The sequence below is a fragment of the Aquarana catesbeiana genome, linkage group LG10, assembly GCF_042186555.1.
Source record: "Aquarana catesbeiana isolate 2022-GZ linkage group LG10, ASM4218655v1, whole genome shotgun sequence".
Taxonomy (NCBI): Eukaryota; Metazoa; Chordata; class Amphibia; order Anura; family Ranidae; genus Aquarana; species Aquarana catesbeiana.
This window is the reverse complement of record NC_133333.1, coordinates 221,804,376-221,821,759: the sequence shown is the minus strand read 5'-3', so window position 1 is coordinate 221,821,759 and position 17,384 is coordinate 221,804,376. Positions and strand designations below refer to the sequence as shown.

Here is a 17,384-nt window from a genome sequence, read left to right as displayed (position 1 = left end):
AAAAAAGAAAAGACCCTGGGAAGAGGAGCCTGATCATGCTGGAACCAATACACTGTCCAGCAGGTTTTTTCTGCAAACCCCTAATTCAATATCTGAGCTCTCTAATAATAAGGCTAAGAAATTCAGAAGAACTCTGTCTGGAAGAGTGAGACCATTATCCCTCGTGAAAGAACCATGTAACTATCTTGATGAAAACTGTTCCATCACTACACAGAATACAGATCGCTACAGCTGTGCTCAGAGACTTTGATGATTAGGGGTGTATGGGACTCTAATCTAATGGTACCTTCCATGTCACTCTACAATCAGCCGGTGAGGAAAGTAGGGTTCCCACTCTGCCCTCCATGTCACACTGCAATCTGTTGGTTAGGGGTGTAGAAATTCCCCTCTGCGTTCCATGTCACCAACCATGTCCCTCTGCACTCTGTTGGTGAGGGGTGTATGGATCCCCCTCTGCCCCCATGGCACTCTGCAATTTGATGGTGAGGGATGTATTGCTTTCCATTTGCCTTCAAAATCAATCTGCAATCTGTTTGTAAGGGGTGTACGAATCTACCTCTGTCCTCCATGTTATTCTGTAACTCTGTTATTCTCTGGCCTATTGCATTAGGGTGTGCACCTCAAACTTAAGCACACATTGACTGTGTCAGTAGGGCAGTGGATGGTATCAGTAGGATAGAGGTTGGTGTCACCAGGACAGTGAATGGTGTCAGTAGAGCAGTGGGCAGAGTCAGTAGGGCAGTAAACGGTGTCAGTAGGGCAGAGGCTGGTGTAAGTTGGGCAGAGGGTGGTGTCAATAGTTTTTTAGTTATATTATTTTATTTTATTTTTTCCCCATGCAGTAGGGGGAATATGCGCCGCATACCTACGTTCTTTTATATGATGATGAGGGGTGTATTGATTTCCCTCTGCCTTCTAAATCACTCTCCAATCTGTTGGTAAGAGGTATACGGATCTCCCTCTGCCCGCCATGTTATTCTATAATGTATTGGTGAGGGGTGTATTGATCTCCCTCTTCCTTCAATGTCACTCTGGAATCAGCTGGTAAGGGGTGTAGAGATCCCACTCTGCCCTTCATATCACTCTGTAATCAGCTGGTGAGGGGTGTAGGGTTCCCCCAATACCCTCCATATAATTCTGTAATCTGATTGTAAAGGGTCTATGGCTCCCCATTTCATCATCCATGTCACTGTGCAATCTGCTGGTGAGGGGTGTATGGATCCCCCTCTGTCCTCCATGTCACTCTGTAATCTAATTGTGAGGGGTGTATTGATTTCCCTCTGCCTTCAAAGTCACTCTGCAATAGGCTGGTAAGGGGTTACAGATCTCCCTCTACCCTCCAAGTTAGTCTGTATTCTGATAGTGAGAGCAGTATGGATCCCCCTCTCAATCACTGATGAAATATAGTGGGTCCCTGTCTAGAGTTCTGGAAAACATAGCATGTTGAATATCAATGTGCTCTTCTTTTCTACACCTGTGTTAGTTGTGTGGTCTTTTCAGGGGTCGGGGTGAAAAGATGAAAGCATACAATGCAGTGCAATTAAATAATGGCAGAACATCTAATATCACAGGCACAATTCTGCCATTCAGGGATCACTTTATTTTCCAGATGACCCAAGGGGTCCTAGAGTTTCACCTTTCTTATATAATCAGCCTCACAGAAAGGCATTTATGGTTTTCATTACTTCCCGAGTCACTGGCAGGCTGGAAAGGGTCATCAGCACCTTTCCATGTGACAGTTACAAGATTATTGTCATCGCCAGTCAGTGGCATTGTCCCATTGTGTGTTCCCTGCAATTACTGACAATGATGAGAGCCCACCTAGCCATACATATCAGCTACAACTCCTACACATAAAAGCAGCAGAATCACAGCAAAGAGGAGTCACTTACAAGATATTTTCTACTAAGATCAGAGATGTAACTGTGCCAGGAGGGGCAACATTCTTGAGAGGACAATAAACCACATATTGCTGCCATTCAGTAGACCAAATCCAAATATCTGAATTCATAAACATCTGTTTGCCTTGTACACATACAAGGTCTCAGCTGCCCTGTGTATGTCTGGATCCAATAGGGATGGAACCACCATCAGGTCTACATCAGTCCTAGTGTTGGTACTCTCCTTAGAGTAGGAGCACACTATTTAAGAGAGCACTTTGTTCTTCATAATTTGTTACTTTCAATTGTTATTGTGTGTTCTTTGCTGGCCAGCATGGGTTAGCGGTGGCAATGGTTTTGTTCACATCTGCAGACTGGACACTTCCTGTATAAGACCACATAAAAAAGGAGACCCTTTTTTTAACTGGCATCCTCAGAGGCTAGAGTGGCATGCTGCACGGGTGAGTAAGCTTCTGACCCACTGCGAGCTGGAATGGGCAATAATCTATGGGGCATTACATGGCTCTTTTTACAGTTTAGTACAATATTAGAAGCCCAAGAAAATCACTCATGATCATGTCACTACCATTTATGTAATTACTCATCGACCTGTGATTAGAATTCCTGGTTACTCCATCGTCACATTTTTTTCTGCTCTACTACCACACTTTTGTTACTCTTCGACCTGCTAATCTGTGATAACACTTCCCGGTGGCTGCACTTTCCTGTCTAATTCCTGACCATACTTCTTATGTAATCCAGGACTATTCTTCCTATATACTCCAAAATTGTACTTCCTATCTAACTTGTGACCACATTTGCTTCTCCATGACTGGATTTCATGGCAACTCTATGACTGAACTTCCTGTTAGTCTATGACCTCATTACCTGTCTACTCATTGAAACCACTTCCCAACTACACATTTAGCACAAAACCAGCTAATCATTTGACAACTTTATTGGCTACTCATTGAGTATACTTCCTAGCAACCCATTACGCACCCTTCTTAGCTACTCATTGAGCGCACTGCCCAGCTACTCATTGTGCATACTTCCTAGCTACTCACTGATCACACTTTCAGTCCACTAATTGAGCACACTTTTTGGGGTTGATTTACTAAAGGCAAATGGACTGTGCACTTTGCAAGTGCAGTTTCTCCAGAGCTTAGTAAGTGAGGGGAAGCTCTTCTGACTGCCATCATCCAATCATGTGCAAGAAAAAATGCTGTTTTTGTATTTTCTTTGCACGTGGTTGGCTATTCTTTGCAAAATGAGACTTTACCTCATTTACTAAGCTCTGGAGCAACTGCTCGTGCAGAGTGGAACTGCACTTGCAAAGTTCACAGTCTATTTGTTTTCAGTAAATCAACCCCATTGAGTACACTTCCTGGCTACTCATTGAGCAAACCTCCCAGCTATTCATTGAGAAAACCCCCCAGCTGTTCATTGAGCACACTTCCCAGCTACTAATTGGGCTCACTTTTTAACTACTTATGCCACGAACACACAACCGGTTTTGCCGTTGGAATAAACTCTGAAGGTTTCTCCGACGGAATTCCATTCAAGCGGTCTTGCCTACACATGGCCAACCCAAAGTCTGACCAAAAGTCCGACCGTCCAGAACGTGGTGACGTACAGCACGTACGACAGGAATAGAAAAAGGAAGTTCAATAGCCAGTAGCCAATAGCTTCCGTCTCGTACTTGCTTCACAGCATGCATCGTTTTTGGTCCGTCGGAACAGCATACAGACGAGCGGTTTTCCCGATAGGAATTGGTTCCGTCAGAAATATTTAGAACATGTTCTATTTCTAGGTCCATCAGAATTAAAAAAAAAAAAAAGTCAGATGGGGCGCACACATGATCGGAATATACAATGAAAATCTTCCGTCTGACTTTTTCTGTCGGACATTCCGCTCGTGTGTACGCGGCTTTACTGAGCTCACTTTCTCAGCAAATCATCGAGCTCACATTTTAACCACTTATTGAGCACATTCATCGGCTACTCTTTAAGCACAAGCTCTAGCTACTAATTTAACACACTTTCCAGCTACTCATTGGGCTAATTTCCTGGCTACTTACTGAGAACACTTTTGCCATTTCCTGTCACATAAAACTATTTCTCTTAATAGCTTCAGAACAAAGTTCTCTCCTCTTACCACTCAACAAACATTGGCAGTGGTTGAGCGGTAGCCTCGGTCATGTCATAATGGCTGTGGAAACAACCAGAGTGTAGAAGGCCACACTGACCATAAAGCCTATGTCCAGCTCACATCACACAGGCCAGGAAGTTATCTGTTGATCATGTAATCAGTGGTGATACTTTACCAAGTGGAATAATAATCATATGCAGAGTTCTCTTTTTTTCAAATCAGAAAGTTTTGTGTTGCTGATCTGTCACATGGAGACTGGAGGATCTGTGCTGTCTTTCTCTATACATATGCTGCTTTCCAATCTGAAGAATGTGATGACTTCATCTACAGAGAGGCAGATGTCTGCTAATTACATTAAATCTCCTAATATAAAAAAGAAAAAGCATATGATCCTATGGGGACTTTCACACTTAAAGCTCATCTCTGCCAGCATTAGGAGCTGTGTATGAAAGCTCACCATCTGCACAGTCACATTGAACAACACCCCGTTCATTATACTGACAGCTTCTCAACATCAATTCGTCACTTCAGAGACTCTTCCCACCTGCACACAGATATAGCAGCAGTCTCTATTATGTTGGATGAGCTTTGCCATGTTTCTGATATAAGAGGTCCACAAATCCCATACAGAGGCCATAGGATCATTTGACCTCCATGGTTGGCCTTCTCAAGCCTTTACTGTGCTAAGTAGACCAGGTGACCTCCTTTGTGTGTGTTGTCAGCAATGCCCCTATCTCCACTGCCTAGACATGTCACAAACAATTATTAAGTCCTAACCACCCTTGATGTGGGGCTGTCAGTCCACTGAGGTGTGCCAGGCTCAACATCACAATAAGGGTCATTCACTGTCTAGTAATTTATGGGGAATGTTTAAACCTCAAATCTACCCCCCCCCCCCTTCCTCTTCCTTATAATAAGACATTTGCCAAGAAGCTAAACACAGATTTGCTCCTCCAGTATGGACATCTACCAGACTTCATGCTAAAGAGAAGACACATCAACTAGTACAAAGTCCCAAAACAATGCAACACTATATACTCATTATTTTTAGCCGATACACACCACAGCTAGCGTTGTTGGCACATAATATACCTCTGAAATGATGTTTGAATTAAATCTATAGAACATTTCGGTTTTACTCCTCTGTGATTTACACACATAAAAAAGATGTTAGCTGACCCCCCTGCAGGTGGTAGAAGAGAAAGCTATGTAAGGCCAATGCGGAAGCCATAAAGACAGAGTGCTTCCATAAAGTGCACCTGTGGACAGGCTATAGACTTTCAGGTATTTGCATACTGTAAATCTTAAGCTGTAAATGAGCTTTATAACAAGCCCTCACTAACCTTTGTAGCTACAGGCCCTATTGATTAAATCATCCTTTACACCAGAGGCACAGAAGTAAATTAAGTCATGTCTCAGCAGCCTTCAAACTTTATAATCTCTCATCCAAACATGGAGAAAGAGCTCTGGAAGAGGGGTCAGGGTGGACTTAGCAGCCTAGTCACTGTTGGTAGTGGGAAACCAGGGAGCTGAGCTGCTGAGTCACTGCTGAGAAGGAAGAGCAGACAGAGAGCTGAGCGTCTGAGTGATGAAATTCACACCCAGGAAGCTGATTTTTACTGTTGGGCAGGAGGAGTAGAGTGAGCTGGTATGCTAAGTTAATGCTGAGGGAGGGGAGCAGAGTGAGCTGAGCTGCTGAGGCACTGTTGGGTGGATGAGAAGGAGGGGGGGGTGCTGAACTGCTGGTAGTGAGGCTCTGAACTGTTAAGTCACTCTAGGGTGAAGGGACCAGGGGATCTGAGCTGTTGAGTCACTGCTGGGAGGGGGAGCAGGAGATGCCGCACTGCTGGGCCACTACTGGATAGGGTGAGCAGGGCTGCTTTATCACTGTTGACAGGAAGGAACAGGGTGAGCTGAGCTGCTGAATCACTGCTGGGTGGGGAAGGCAGGGGAAGCAAAACTGCTGAGTCCCTGTTGGGTAGAAGACGCAAGGTGAGCTGAGCTGCTGCACAACTGTTGGGGATGGGGGGCAGGGTGACCTGAGATGCTGAGTCACTGCTGTAAGGGAGGAAACAGGGTCTGAGCTGCTGAGTCACTATTGGATGGGTGGAGCAGAGTGAACTGTCAAGTAAATGATTTCAGTGCTTCTGCTGTGAACTTTGAGGATGAATGTTTCCACAATGCCTGCAGCTATAGGGGGAAGTGAGGGCCTGTTTTAAAGCTCATTTTCTGTTTCTTGAGAATATTTAAGTATTTGAAAGGCCGCAGCCTGGCTACAAATTAAATTTAAAATAATAGCAATATGTTTGGATTGTATCATTTTTACTTACTACCAGAGGCAAATTTTCCCCCACTCAATATAAATATATATATATATATATATATATATATATATATATATATATATATATATATATATATATATATATATATATATAAATAAAGCAGTGTTAATGTCAACTCCATACACAAAGGCAGAGCACTGAGCCTACACAATGGTGTGTGACCACAAATGGTGCTACACGAAGGAATTTACACTCTATAGGTGAGGCACATGCATGGCTAATTCCACATATCATGATCTAAATATACAACTTACATGCTATAATGAGAATAAAAAGCAATATATGTACTCTCTTACAGACATATACCATTTCACCACATAATGCAGTCTGAAATATATTCAGCGCTGATGTGTCTATAATATAATTCTTTGTCCATAATGATGATCCAAACGTATAAAAGAGGTTATAGTAGCTGACTATTGGCTGGTATTGACTAAACATACCCAGTTAAATGAATTATATTACAGATGTGAGAAACGTATAAAGCCAACATATACCAGCCCTTATTTAACTACTGAGGAAAAAAGCAATCATCAAACACAAGGAATGTATATCCACAATCTATAGACCTGTCACATGGACCCATGGACTCTGGAAACTAATTGGGCTCCTCACCTCCACCATCTATTATATAAACTGATAATGGCAGTCAAGTTTGTGTTCAGGAATAAATAGCCACCCCAAGTCCTCTTTTACTTTCCATATCCTCTGCTATGCCCACTTCATGAAGTTACAAAATAACTTAAATTGAAAAACTCCCCAGAGAGATCTGGTGAAATATAAAGGAGAACACCCCTGAAACCAAATTGCTCGTGAAATTTTGAAAAACAAGACAAGATGCACTGTGAGAGAAAATACTCTTAACAGGTATTATTGTTTCTTTAAACCCAATGAGAAATATAGGAGAGAAATTGGAAGGAGGAGATAAAGGGGTAATTTAGGAGAAAATAAGGGGTCAGTAATGGAGGAGATGAGGGCAAGAGCAGTGGAGAAGATTAGGGGGCATAGAGGGCAGTGGAGGAGGACAAGAAAGGGTAGAAAAGAAGGGGTTAAGGGGAAAATAGGGGGGGGGGGATGAGGGGTCGGGGAAAGAGAAGATAAAGGGGTAAGTAATGAGAAAATAGGGGGTCAGGAGAGGAGGAGATGAGGGCAAGAGCAGTGGAGAATATTAAGTGGCAGAGTGGGCAGTGGAGGAGGACATGAAGAGAAAGGGACAGAGGAGAACAGAGAACAGCCGACAGGGAGATGAGGGGTCAGGGAAGGAGAACATTAAGGGGTCAGGTGGAAGGAAACGAGTAGACAGTGGAGGAGAACATGAGGGGTCAGAGAAGGAGGACATAAAAAGGTAAAGGTGAAGACCGGGGAACAGTGGAGGGGGAGAGTCAGGCGAGGAGGAGATAACGGGGTGATGAAGGAGAAAATAATGTGCCAAGGGAGGTGGAGATGAGGGAAAAAGCAGTGTAAAAGATTGGGTGACAAAGGAAGAAGAGGTGACAGCCAAGGAGGAGACAGGGCAGAAAAGGGAGAGATGAGGAGGCAATAGAGGAGTAGATCAAGATACAACAAAGGTGGAGTTAAGGGGGTAATGGCAATAGAGAGGACAGTGGAGGAGATCATGGGAAAGAGTGGGGATGAGATGAGGGGTTAGAGGAGGAAGAGGTGGGGGGGACACCAGAGGAGAGAATTAAGGGATAGAGAAGAAGGAGATCAGCGGACAGTGGGGGAGGAGATGAGGAATCACCGAAGGAGGAAGTGAGGGAGAAGATAAGAGGTCAGGGAAGGAGGAGGTGTCAGAAACAGCAGAGGAGAAGCAGCAGAGGAGAAGACTAGGGGACAGAGGAGGAGGAGACAGGACAGAAAAGGGATAGCTGAGAGAGCAAAAGAGGAAGAGGTCAGGGCCTCAGCCTCAGAAGGAGGAGAATTTGAGGGGGTTATGAGGGGACAGCAGAGGAGGAGTTAAGGAAGTAATGGCAGAGGAGAGGACAGTGGAGGAGGAGATCAGGGGGACAGTGGAGGATGAAAAGAGGTGTCAGATGAAGAGGAGATAAAGCACAGTGAAGAAAAAATAAGGGGTCAGGCCCAAAAAAATGTGGGGGGGGGGGGGGGCAGAGGAAAAGATTACGGGATGACAGAAGAGGAGGTAAGAGGGTAGTGGAGGAGGATATGAGGAGACATTGAAAGAGGAGTATGGGGACAGTGGAGGAAGAGATACGGTAGTGGGGGAGAAGATGAAGGGAGAGGTAATGGAAGAAAATATGAAACACCAAGGGGGGGGGGGGGCAGTGAAGAAGAAGATCAGGGGACAGTGAAGGGTGAGATGAGGGGTTAGGGGAGAAGGAGATGAGGGGAACAACAGAGGAGAAGATTAGGGGCAGAGAAGGAGAAGAGGGGAAAACAAAGTAGCAGATGAGACAGAAAAAGTGCAGATGAGGGGGCAACAGAGGAGGAGATCAGGGGACAGCAGAGAAGGAAATCCAGGGGTAGTGAAGGATGATATAAGGGGACAGCAGAGGGGGAGATAAGGAGGTAGCTGCAAAGGAGGGGAGAAGTAAGTGGAAGAGGAGATAAGGGGACAGTGGAGAGGAGATGAAGGGGTAGTGGAAGAGGAAATAAATGGACCGTAGAGGAGGGGACAGCAAAAGAGGAGGAGATAAGGGGCAAAACAGGAGGAGATGAAATGAGATTAGGGGCAACAGAGAAGAAGATGAAGAGGCAGTGGAGAAGAATATGAGGGGACTATGGGCAAAAAGAAAAAGGGACAGTGGAGGAGAAGATAAGTGGTCAGCATGGAAGATGAGGGGACAATGGAGGAAATGAGAGAGTAGTTAATGGGACAACAAAGGAGAGGCAAAGACACAGTAGGAGAGATGAGGGCATACAGCAGGTGAGAAACAAGGAAGGTAAGTTAGACCAGTGAACACTAGTGGAGAAGGAGATGGGACATTTAAGATAGGTGTACACATTGATCAGAGACAGGATATAGGACAAGGAAGATGCACGTAAGGTGCAGTGAAGTAGTAGTAATGGGATATAGTACACATCAACTAATCCAAAAATGATGTGGATACAGATGGCATATAAAAAGGAACAGGTGACCAGTAAGTTGCAGACACAAGCAATAGCAGATAAGTCAGTAGCTATGCCAAGGTGTAGGGCAAAATCTAATTTTAATGCAGAAGGGGCAGTGTAAGGGCGAAATAGAATTGAGAGCTTTACCAGGAGCAGAGCAAAGGTTAATGAGGACTACAACTAGGGGCAGTGTGAGGATTTCTAAGGACTACCGAATGTGAGGGTTCATAATTACTACAAGGGAGCAAAGTAAGGGTTAATAAGTAGCAATAGACAAAGTACCAGAGCAGTGCAGGGGTTAATGAGCACTAATGGATGAAGAAGAGGGGACTCTGCAAGCGTTTGTGGGGACCTATGGATGGGGGGGGGAGAAGGAGGGCATTTAAATGACCTAAAGGGCAGTGACTAGGAGAGGTGCCAAGGCAGATACAAGGGTTACTAAATACAAATCAAAGTGTCAGGAGGTAGTGCAAGGGAGACAGATGATGGATGAAGGAGAAGTGAGAGATATGGAGGTATGGGGGGACCTGTGAAGAGGATGGATTAGTGAGAAGGGTGGAGGGATGATGGACAGGTGAGAGGGTTGGAGGAATGACATACAGGTGAAGAGGATGAAGGGATGATGAACAAATGAAAAGGATGGAGGGATAATGAACAGGTGAAAAGAATTTAGCAATGATGGACAGGTGAGAAGGATAGAGGGATGACAGACAGGTGAGGAGGATAGGGGGATGACAGACAGGTGATGAGGATGGAGGGATGACAGACAGGTGATGAGGATGGAGGGATGACAGACAGGTGAGGAGGATAGAGGGATGATGGACAGGTGAGGAGGATGGAGGGATGATGGACAGGTGAGATAGATCAAAGAATGACAGACAAGTGAGGAGGATGGAGGGATGACAGACAGGAGAGGAGGATGGAGGGATGACAGACAGCTGAGGAGGATGGAGGCATGACAGACATGTGAGGAGGATGGAGGGATGACAGGTGAGGAGGATGGAGGGGTGATGGACAGATGAAGAGGATGGAGGGATGACAGGTGAGGAGGGTGGAGGAATGACAGGTGAGGAGGGTGGAGGGATGACAGGTGAGGAGAGTGGAGGGATGACAGATGAGGGGGATGGAGGGATGACAGGTGAGGGGATGGAGAGATGACAGACAGGTGAGGAGGATGGAAGGATGACAGACAGGTGAGGAGGATGGATGGTTGACAGACAGGTGAGGAGCATGAAAGAATGACAAATAAGTGAGGAGGATGGAGGGATGACCGGTGAGGAGGATGGAGGGATGACCGGTGAGGAGGATGGAGGGATGACAGACAGGTGAGGAGGATGGAGGGATGACAGACAGGTGAGGAGGATGGAGGGATGACAGGTGAGGGGGGTGGAGGGATGACAGGTGAGGGGGATGGAGGGATGACAGACAGGTGAGGAGGTTGGAGGGATGACAGGTGAGGGGGATGGAGGGATGACAGGTGAGGAGGATGGAGGGATGACAGGTGAGGAGGATGGAGGGATGACAGACAGGTGAGGAGGATGGAGGGATGACAGACAGGTGAGGAGGATGGAGGGATGACAGGTGAGGAGGATGGAGGGATGACAGGTGAGGAGGATGGAGGGATGACAGACAGGTGAGGAGGATGGAGGAATGACAGGTGAGGAGGATGGAGGAATGACAGGTGAGGAGGATGGAGGAATGACAGGTGAGGAGGATGGAGGGATGACAGACAGGTGAGGAGGATGGAGGAATGACAGGTGAGGAGGATGGAGGAATGACAGGTGAGGAGGATGGAGGAATGACAGGTGAGGAGGATGGAGGGATGACAGGTGAGGAGAATGGAGGGATGACAGACAGGTGAGGAGGATGGAGGAATGACAGGTGAGGAGGATGGAGGAATGACAGGTGAGGAGGATGGAGGGATGACAGGTGAGGAGAATGGAGGGATGACAGACAGGTGAGGAGGATGGAGGAATGACAGGTGAGGAGGATGGAGGGATGACAGGTGAGGAGAATGGAGGGATGACAGACAGGTGAGGAGGATGGAGGGATGACAGGTGAGGAGGATGGAGGGATGACAGACAGGTGAGGAGGATGGAGGAATGACAGGTGAGGAGGATGGAGGAATGACAGGTGAGGAGGATGGAGGGATGACAGGTGAGGAGGATGGAGGGATGACAGACAGGTGAGGAGGATGGAGGAATGACAGGTGAGGAGGATGGAGGGATGACAGGTGAGGAGGATGGAGGGATGACAGGTGAGGAGAATGGAGGGATGACAGACAGGTGAGGAGGATGGAGGGATGACAGGTGAGGAGGATGGAGGGATGACAGACAGGTGAGGAGGATGGAGGAATGACAGGTGAGGAGGATGGAGGAATGACAGGTGAGGAGGATGGAGGGATGACAGGTGAGGAGAATGGAGGGATGACAGACAGGTGAGGAGGATGGAGGAATGACAGGTGAGGAGGATGGAGGGATGACAGGTGAGGAGGATGGAGGAATGACAGGTGAGGAGGATGGAGGAATGACAGGTGAGGAGGATGGAGGGATGACAGGTGAGGAGAATGGAGGGATGACAGACAGGTGAGGAGGATGGAGGAATGACAGGTGAGGAGGATGGAGGAATGACAGGTGAGGAGGATGGAGGGATGACAGGTGAGGAGGATGGAGGGATGACAGGTGAGGAGGATGGAGGAATGACAGGTGAGGAGGATGGAGGGATGACAGGTGAGGAGGATGGAGGAATGACAGGTGAGGAGGATGGAGGGATGACAGGTGAGGAGGATGGAGGAATGACAGGTGAGGAGGATGGAGATATGAAGGGGGTTGTTTCCCAGGTGAGGGTGATGGACGGGGTCGGTTGCGGGAGGATGGAAGTATAGAGATCGGTCCCGGTAGCGGGTAATGCCGGCCGGGAGGGTTCGGTACCTGGTACGGAGAGCAGTGCGATCAGGGCCGGTCCGGTCAGCCAGCACAGGAGGGTTCTGAAGAGGTGAACGAGGACCCCCCGCATGGTGACGGCACAGACAGGGGCAGAGGATGGGGGTGATGATGGTGGTGGTGGCAGCTCCGAGCTGTGTGACACCCGCAACATTCACCGACACACACACTGCTCACCCTCCACCCACCTACCCACCTACCTACCCCGCACTCTGCTATTGGCTATACAGAGATAGGGGGACACCCCCATATATACACTGCCTGACATCCCCCTCTATATACTGACACCCCCATATATACACTGCCTGACACCCCCCTCTATATACTGACACCACCATATATACACTGCCTGATATTCTCTATATACTGAGTCAGGTAGTGGATATGGTGGTGTCGGTATATAGAGAATATCAAGCAGTGTATATATGGAGATGTCAGTAATACTGACAGCTGTATAGTGCCTGACATCCCTCTGTATAGTGACAGTCCCATATATACACCCCTTAACTTCATCTGTATACTGACACCCCCATATATACACTGCCTGACACATCTGTATATAATGACACCCCATATATACACTGCCCGACGTCCCCTCTATAGAGGACACCTTCATTTATACACTGCCTAAGCCTAACATCCTCTCTATATACTACATCCCCATATGAACACTGCCTGACATCCCTCTATATTTCAACATTCCCACATATACAGTGCCTGACATTTCTCTATATACTGACACCCCCATATATACACAACCTGACATCTCCTATCTATAATGACACCATACAGCCATCAGTACATCACTGATCACTGACAGGTAGAGTTAATAACATTGATTATCTCGTTACAATAACATCTGAAAGTTGGTGGGATATACTGGGCAGCAAGTGAACATGTTGTCCATTAACCACTTCAGCCTCGGAAGGTTTTACCCCCTTCCTGACAGGCCATTTTTTTGCGATTCGGCACCGCATCACTTTAACTCACAATTGCACGGTCGTGCGACGCTTTACCCAAGTAAAATTAATGTCCTTTTTTCCCACAAATAGAGCTTTCTTTTGGTGGTATTTGATCACCTCTGCGGTTTTTATTTTTTGTGCTATAAACAAAAAAAGACCAGCAATTAAAAAAAAAAGAAAAAAACAATATTTGCTACTTTCTGCTATAATACATACCAAAAAAAAAAAATTTAAAAAAATTAATTTCTTCATCAATTTAGGCCAATATGTACTGCTACATATTTTTGGTTAAAAAATCCCAATAAGCGTATATTGATTGGTTTGCACAAAAGTTATAGCGTCTACAAACTACGGGATAGATTTAAGGACTGTTATTTATTTATTTACTGGTAATGGCGGTGATCTGCGATTTTTAGCGGGACTGCGACATTGCAGCAGACAAATCTGACCCTAAGTGACACTTTTTGGGGACCGGTGACACCAATACAGTGATCTGAGCTAAATAAAAAAATGCACTGATCCCTGTATAAATGTCACTGGCAGGGAAGGGGTTAATACTAGGGGGCAATCAAGGGGTTAAATGTGTTCCCTGGGAGGTGTTTCTAACTGTGGGGGGAGTAGATTCACTGGAGGAAGAGAGATATCGTGATTTAGCTTAGATGAAACACGATCTCTCACTTTTGCTCCCTGACAGATTAGCGGTGCCCTTTGTTTACATCGGCACACTGCTGCTCCGTGTCTCTTCTAAACGATCGGCGGGTTGTAGCAGCCATCGCGGCCGCCGGACCCACTGATTGGCTCCCGCTGTGATTGGCGGCAGCGTGCCCCCTAAACCACGTGCACAAAATCGCATACAGGTACGTGATTTTGCGCACCCGAGCTGCCCGGCCGCAGTAAATGTACGCAAGGCTTTCCGGAAACGGTTAAGTTGATGTGTTAAAAGCAGAAAAACATGCATCCCTGTTTGCTGTGTATGGATCTGTGTAGCTGAAGACTGGTCAGGGTGCTCATGCTGACCCGTGCCCACAGCCAAAAGCACCTACAATGGGCACGTGAGCATCAGAACTGGACCATGGAGCAATGGAAGAAGGTGACCTGCCCTGATTAATCAGGTTTTCTTTTACATCATAGGAATAGTCAGGTGTGTGCGCCGCTTACATGGGGAAGAGGTGGCTCCAGGATGCAGTATAGGAAGCAGACAAGCTAGCAGAGGCAGTGTGAGGCTTTGGACAATGTTCTGCTGGGAAACATTGGGTCCTGCCATTTATGTGGATGTTACTTGACATGTACCACCACCCACCTAAACATTGTTGCCAACCAAGTACTATACACCCCTCCATGGAAATGGTATTCCTTAATGGCAGTGGCCTCTTTCTGCAGGATAATGTGCCCTGCAACACTGCAAAAATGGTTCAAGAATGGTTTGAGGAACACAAAAACGAGTTCAAGATATTGACTTGACCTCCAAATTCTCCAGATCTCAATCCATCGAGCATCTATGGGATGTGCTGGAAAAACAAGTCTGATCCATGGAAGCCCTACCTCTCAACTTACAGGACCTAAAGGATCTGCTACTGAGGGCTTGGTGTCAAATACCACAGCATAACTTCAGAGGTCTGGTGGTGTCCATGCCGCAGGAGGTCAGGGCTGTTTTGGCGGAAAAAGGGGGTGTTTTGACAGCAAAATGGAGATCTAGTCAATATTAAGTGAGTCATCATAATGTGGGTCATCATAATGTTATGGGTGATTGGTATATGTACACGAACACTACCTCTATATACTGACAACCCCATCTATACACTGCCTGACATCCTCTGAATACTGATACCCCATATATACACTGCCTGACATCTTCTATAAAAACTGACACTCCCCTATATACACTGCCTTACATTCCCTCCATATACTGACACCCTCATATGTATACACTGCTTGTCACCTCATATATATATATATATATATATATATATATATATATATATATATATACACACACTGCTTGTCACCTCATTTATATACTGACACCCTTATATATATATATACACTGCCTGACATCCTCTATATACTGACAACCCCATCAATACACTGCCTGATATCCTCTGAATATGGATACCCCATATATACACTGCCTGACATCTTCTATAAACTGACACTCCCCTATATAGACTGCCTGACAACCTCTCTATATACTGACACCCTCATATGTATACACTGCTTGTCACCTCATTTATATACTGACACTCTTATATATACAGTATACACTGCCTGACATCCTGTATATACTGACACCCCCATATATACCCTGCCTGACATCCTCTATTTACTGACACCCACATATACACACTGCCTGACATCCTCTATATACCCCCATCCCCATATATACGCTGCCTGACACACCCTCTATATACTGACACCCCCATATATACACTGCCTGACACCCCCATGTACCCATATATACAGAGCATGACATCCTCTATATACTGACACCCCCATATTTACACTGCATTTCAGCTCTTATATATAGTGACACCCCCATAGACTATACACCACTTCTGTATACTATACTATACTATACACCTCCTCTGTATACTGACATCCCCATATATACACTGCCTGTCACCTCCTCTGTATACCGACACTCCCATATATACAGTGCCTGACACCTCCTTTATATACTGACACCCCCATATATACACTGCCTGACATCCTCTATATACCCCCATTTATACACTTCCTGACATACCCTCTATATACTGACACCCCCATATATACACTGCCCGACACCTCTTTATATTCTGACACCCCTATATACACAGTGCCTGCACAGGTGTGCGCAGCCTATTGAATTAGGGTGTGCACCCCAAAGCTCAAACATACATGCCTTTCTTTGCAGCCTCAGCTGCACTGAACAAGTGGCTTCCTGTTCATTCACAAACTTTACACAATTTACTATGCTTCAGTTATGAATGAACACAGTGAGTGAGTGAGTATGTTCACTGTGTTCATTTAGAAAAGGAAGGGGATGGTAAATGACCTATTAACTAGCCCTTTCCCCCGCTCTCCATCCTGACACATCTGGGCAGTAGCCCGTGCAGTAGGGGTAATTTGCACCGCACAGAGTGATCAGGGTGTGCCCAGGCACACCCCCTGGGGATGCTCTTTGAGTGCCTGACATCCTCAATATACTGACACCCCTTACAGACATATATACTGGCACCCCCGTATACTATATGTAGCACCCTGATGTCTAGGCAGGGTTGCTCCTAAATTTACCTGCCAGGGTTTTTGGCCTTGGCCTATTGTTAGGGATCTATTGAGTTCACCCTAAGCCTGAAATTGCTGCACTTCTCACTTTTGTCACTAGATGGCCGGGTATCTGGTGGCATTAGATAAGACAAGGGCATTGCAAGGACAGATTAGGAATAGATAGGGTATCTCAGCCAATGGGCAGGGATCTTCTTGGGTCCCTTGGCATGCTGGGAGAGCCTATTTATTTGGGTGAGGTAAGGTGATCGGGGTTCTGTGCCACCTGGATGGCTGTCTGGGTGGTTGTGTGTTGTGCTGCCCGGGCTGCTAGGCCGGAGTTTGGGCTTATCCCGGGCACATCTGGCTGCTTGGCTCTCCTAGGGCCTATACAGAAGCAAGAGAGCAGCGTAGAGTTGGGATTGCGGTTCGCAGTCCAACCAGAAGTGACGGTTCTGCCGGCTGGAGAACCTGTCGTGGTTGGAGGTAGAGGAGAAGCTGTCGCCACTAAGGGACCAAACCACCTTGTTACCAGGGACCACAGTGATTAGCTGAAGCAAGTACCGGAGCAGTATTCTCACCAACCGGGGAAGGTGAAAAACTGGGAAACTTCAGCAGGTGCCAAGCCAGGGACTCAGCCAGTGGGGTGACGCTTGAGGAGTATCTAGAGTGCCAAGCCAGGGACCCAGCAGGGAAGCGGGAGTGACACTTGAGGAAGATACTAAAGTAAGAAGATTAGAAGAGCTCACAGGATTTCAGTGGCAGGAAATCAGCAAGTCTAGTGAGAGAGAC

The 17,384-nt window shown here is 46.4% G+C and overlaps 1 protein-coding gene across 1 annotated transcript in view; it reads right to left on the bottom strand.

The window, feature by feature from the left end:
* The window catches only part of LOC141111222 (opioid-binding protein/cell adhesion molecule homolog), a 676,299-nt gene extending 663,683 nt beyond the window's left edge, over nucleotides 1–12,616 (bottom strand). The window contains exon 1 of the mRNA XM_073603349.1: nucleotides 12,376–12,616. Within this exon, the coding sequence (XP_073459450.1) occupies nucleotides 12,376–12,541 (166 nt within the window). The 5' untranslated portion in view covers nucleotides 12,542–12,616. The remainder of the gene's footprint in view (nucleotides 1–12,375) is intronic.
* Nucleotides 12,617–17,384: the final 4,768 nt, after the last annotated feature.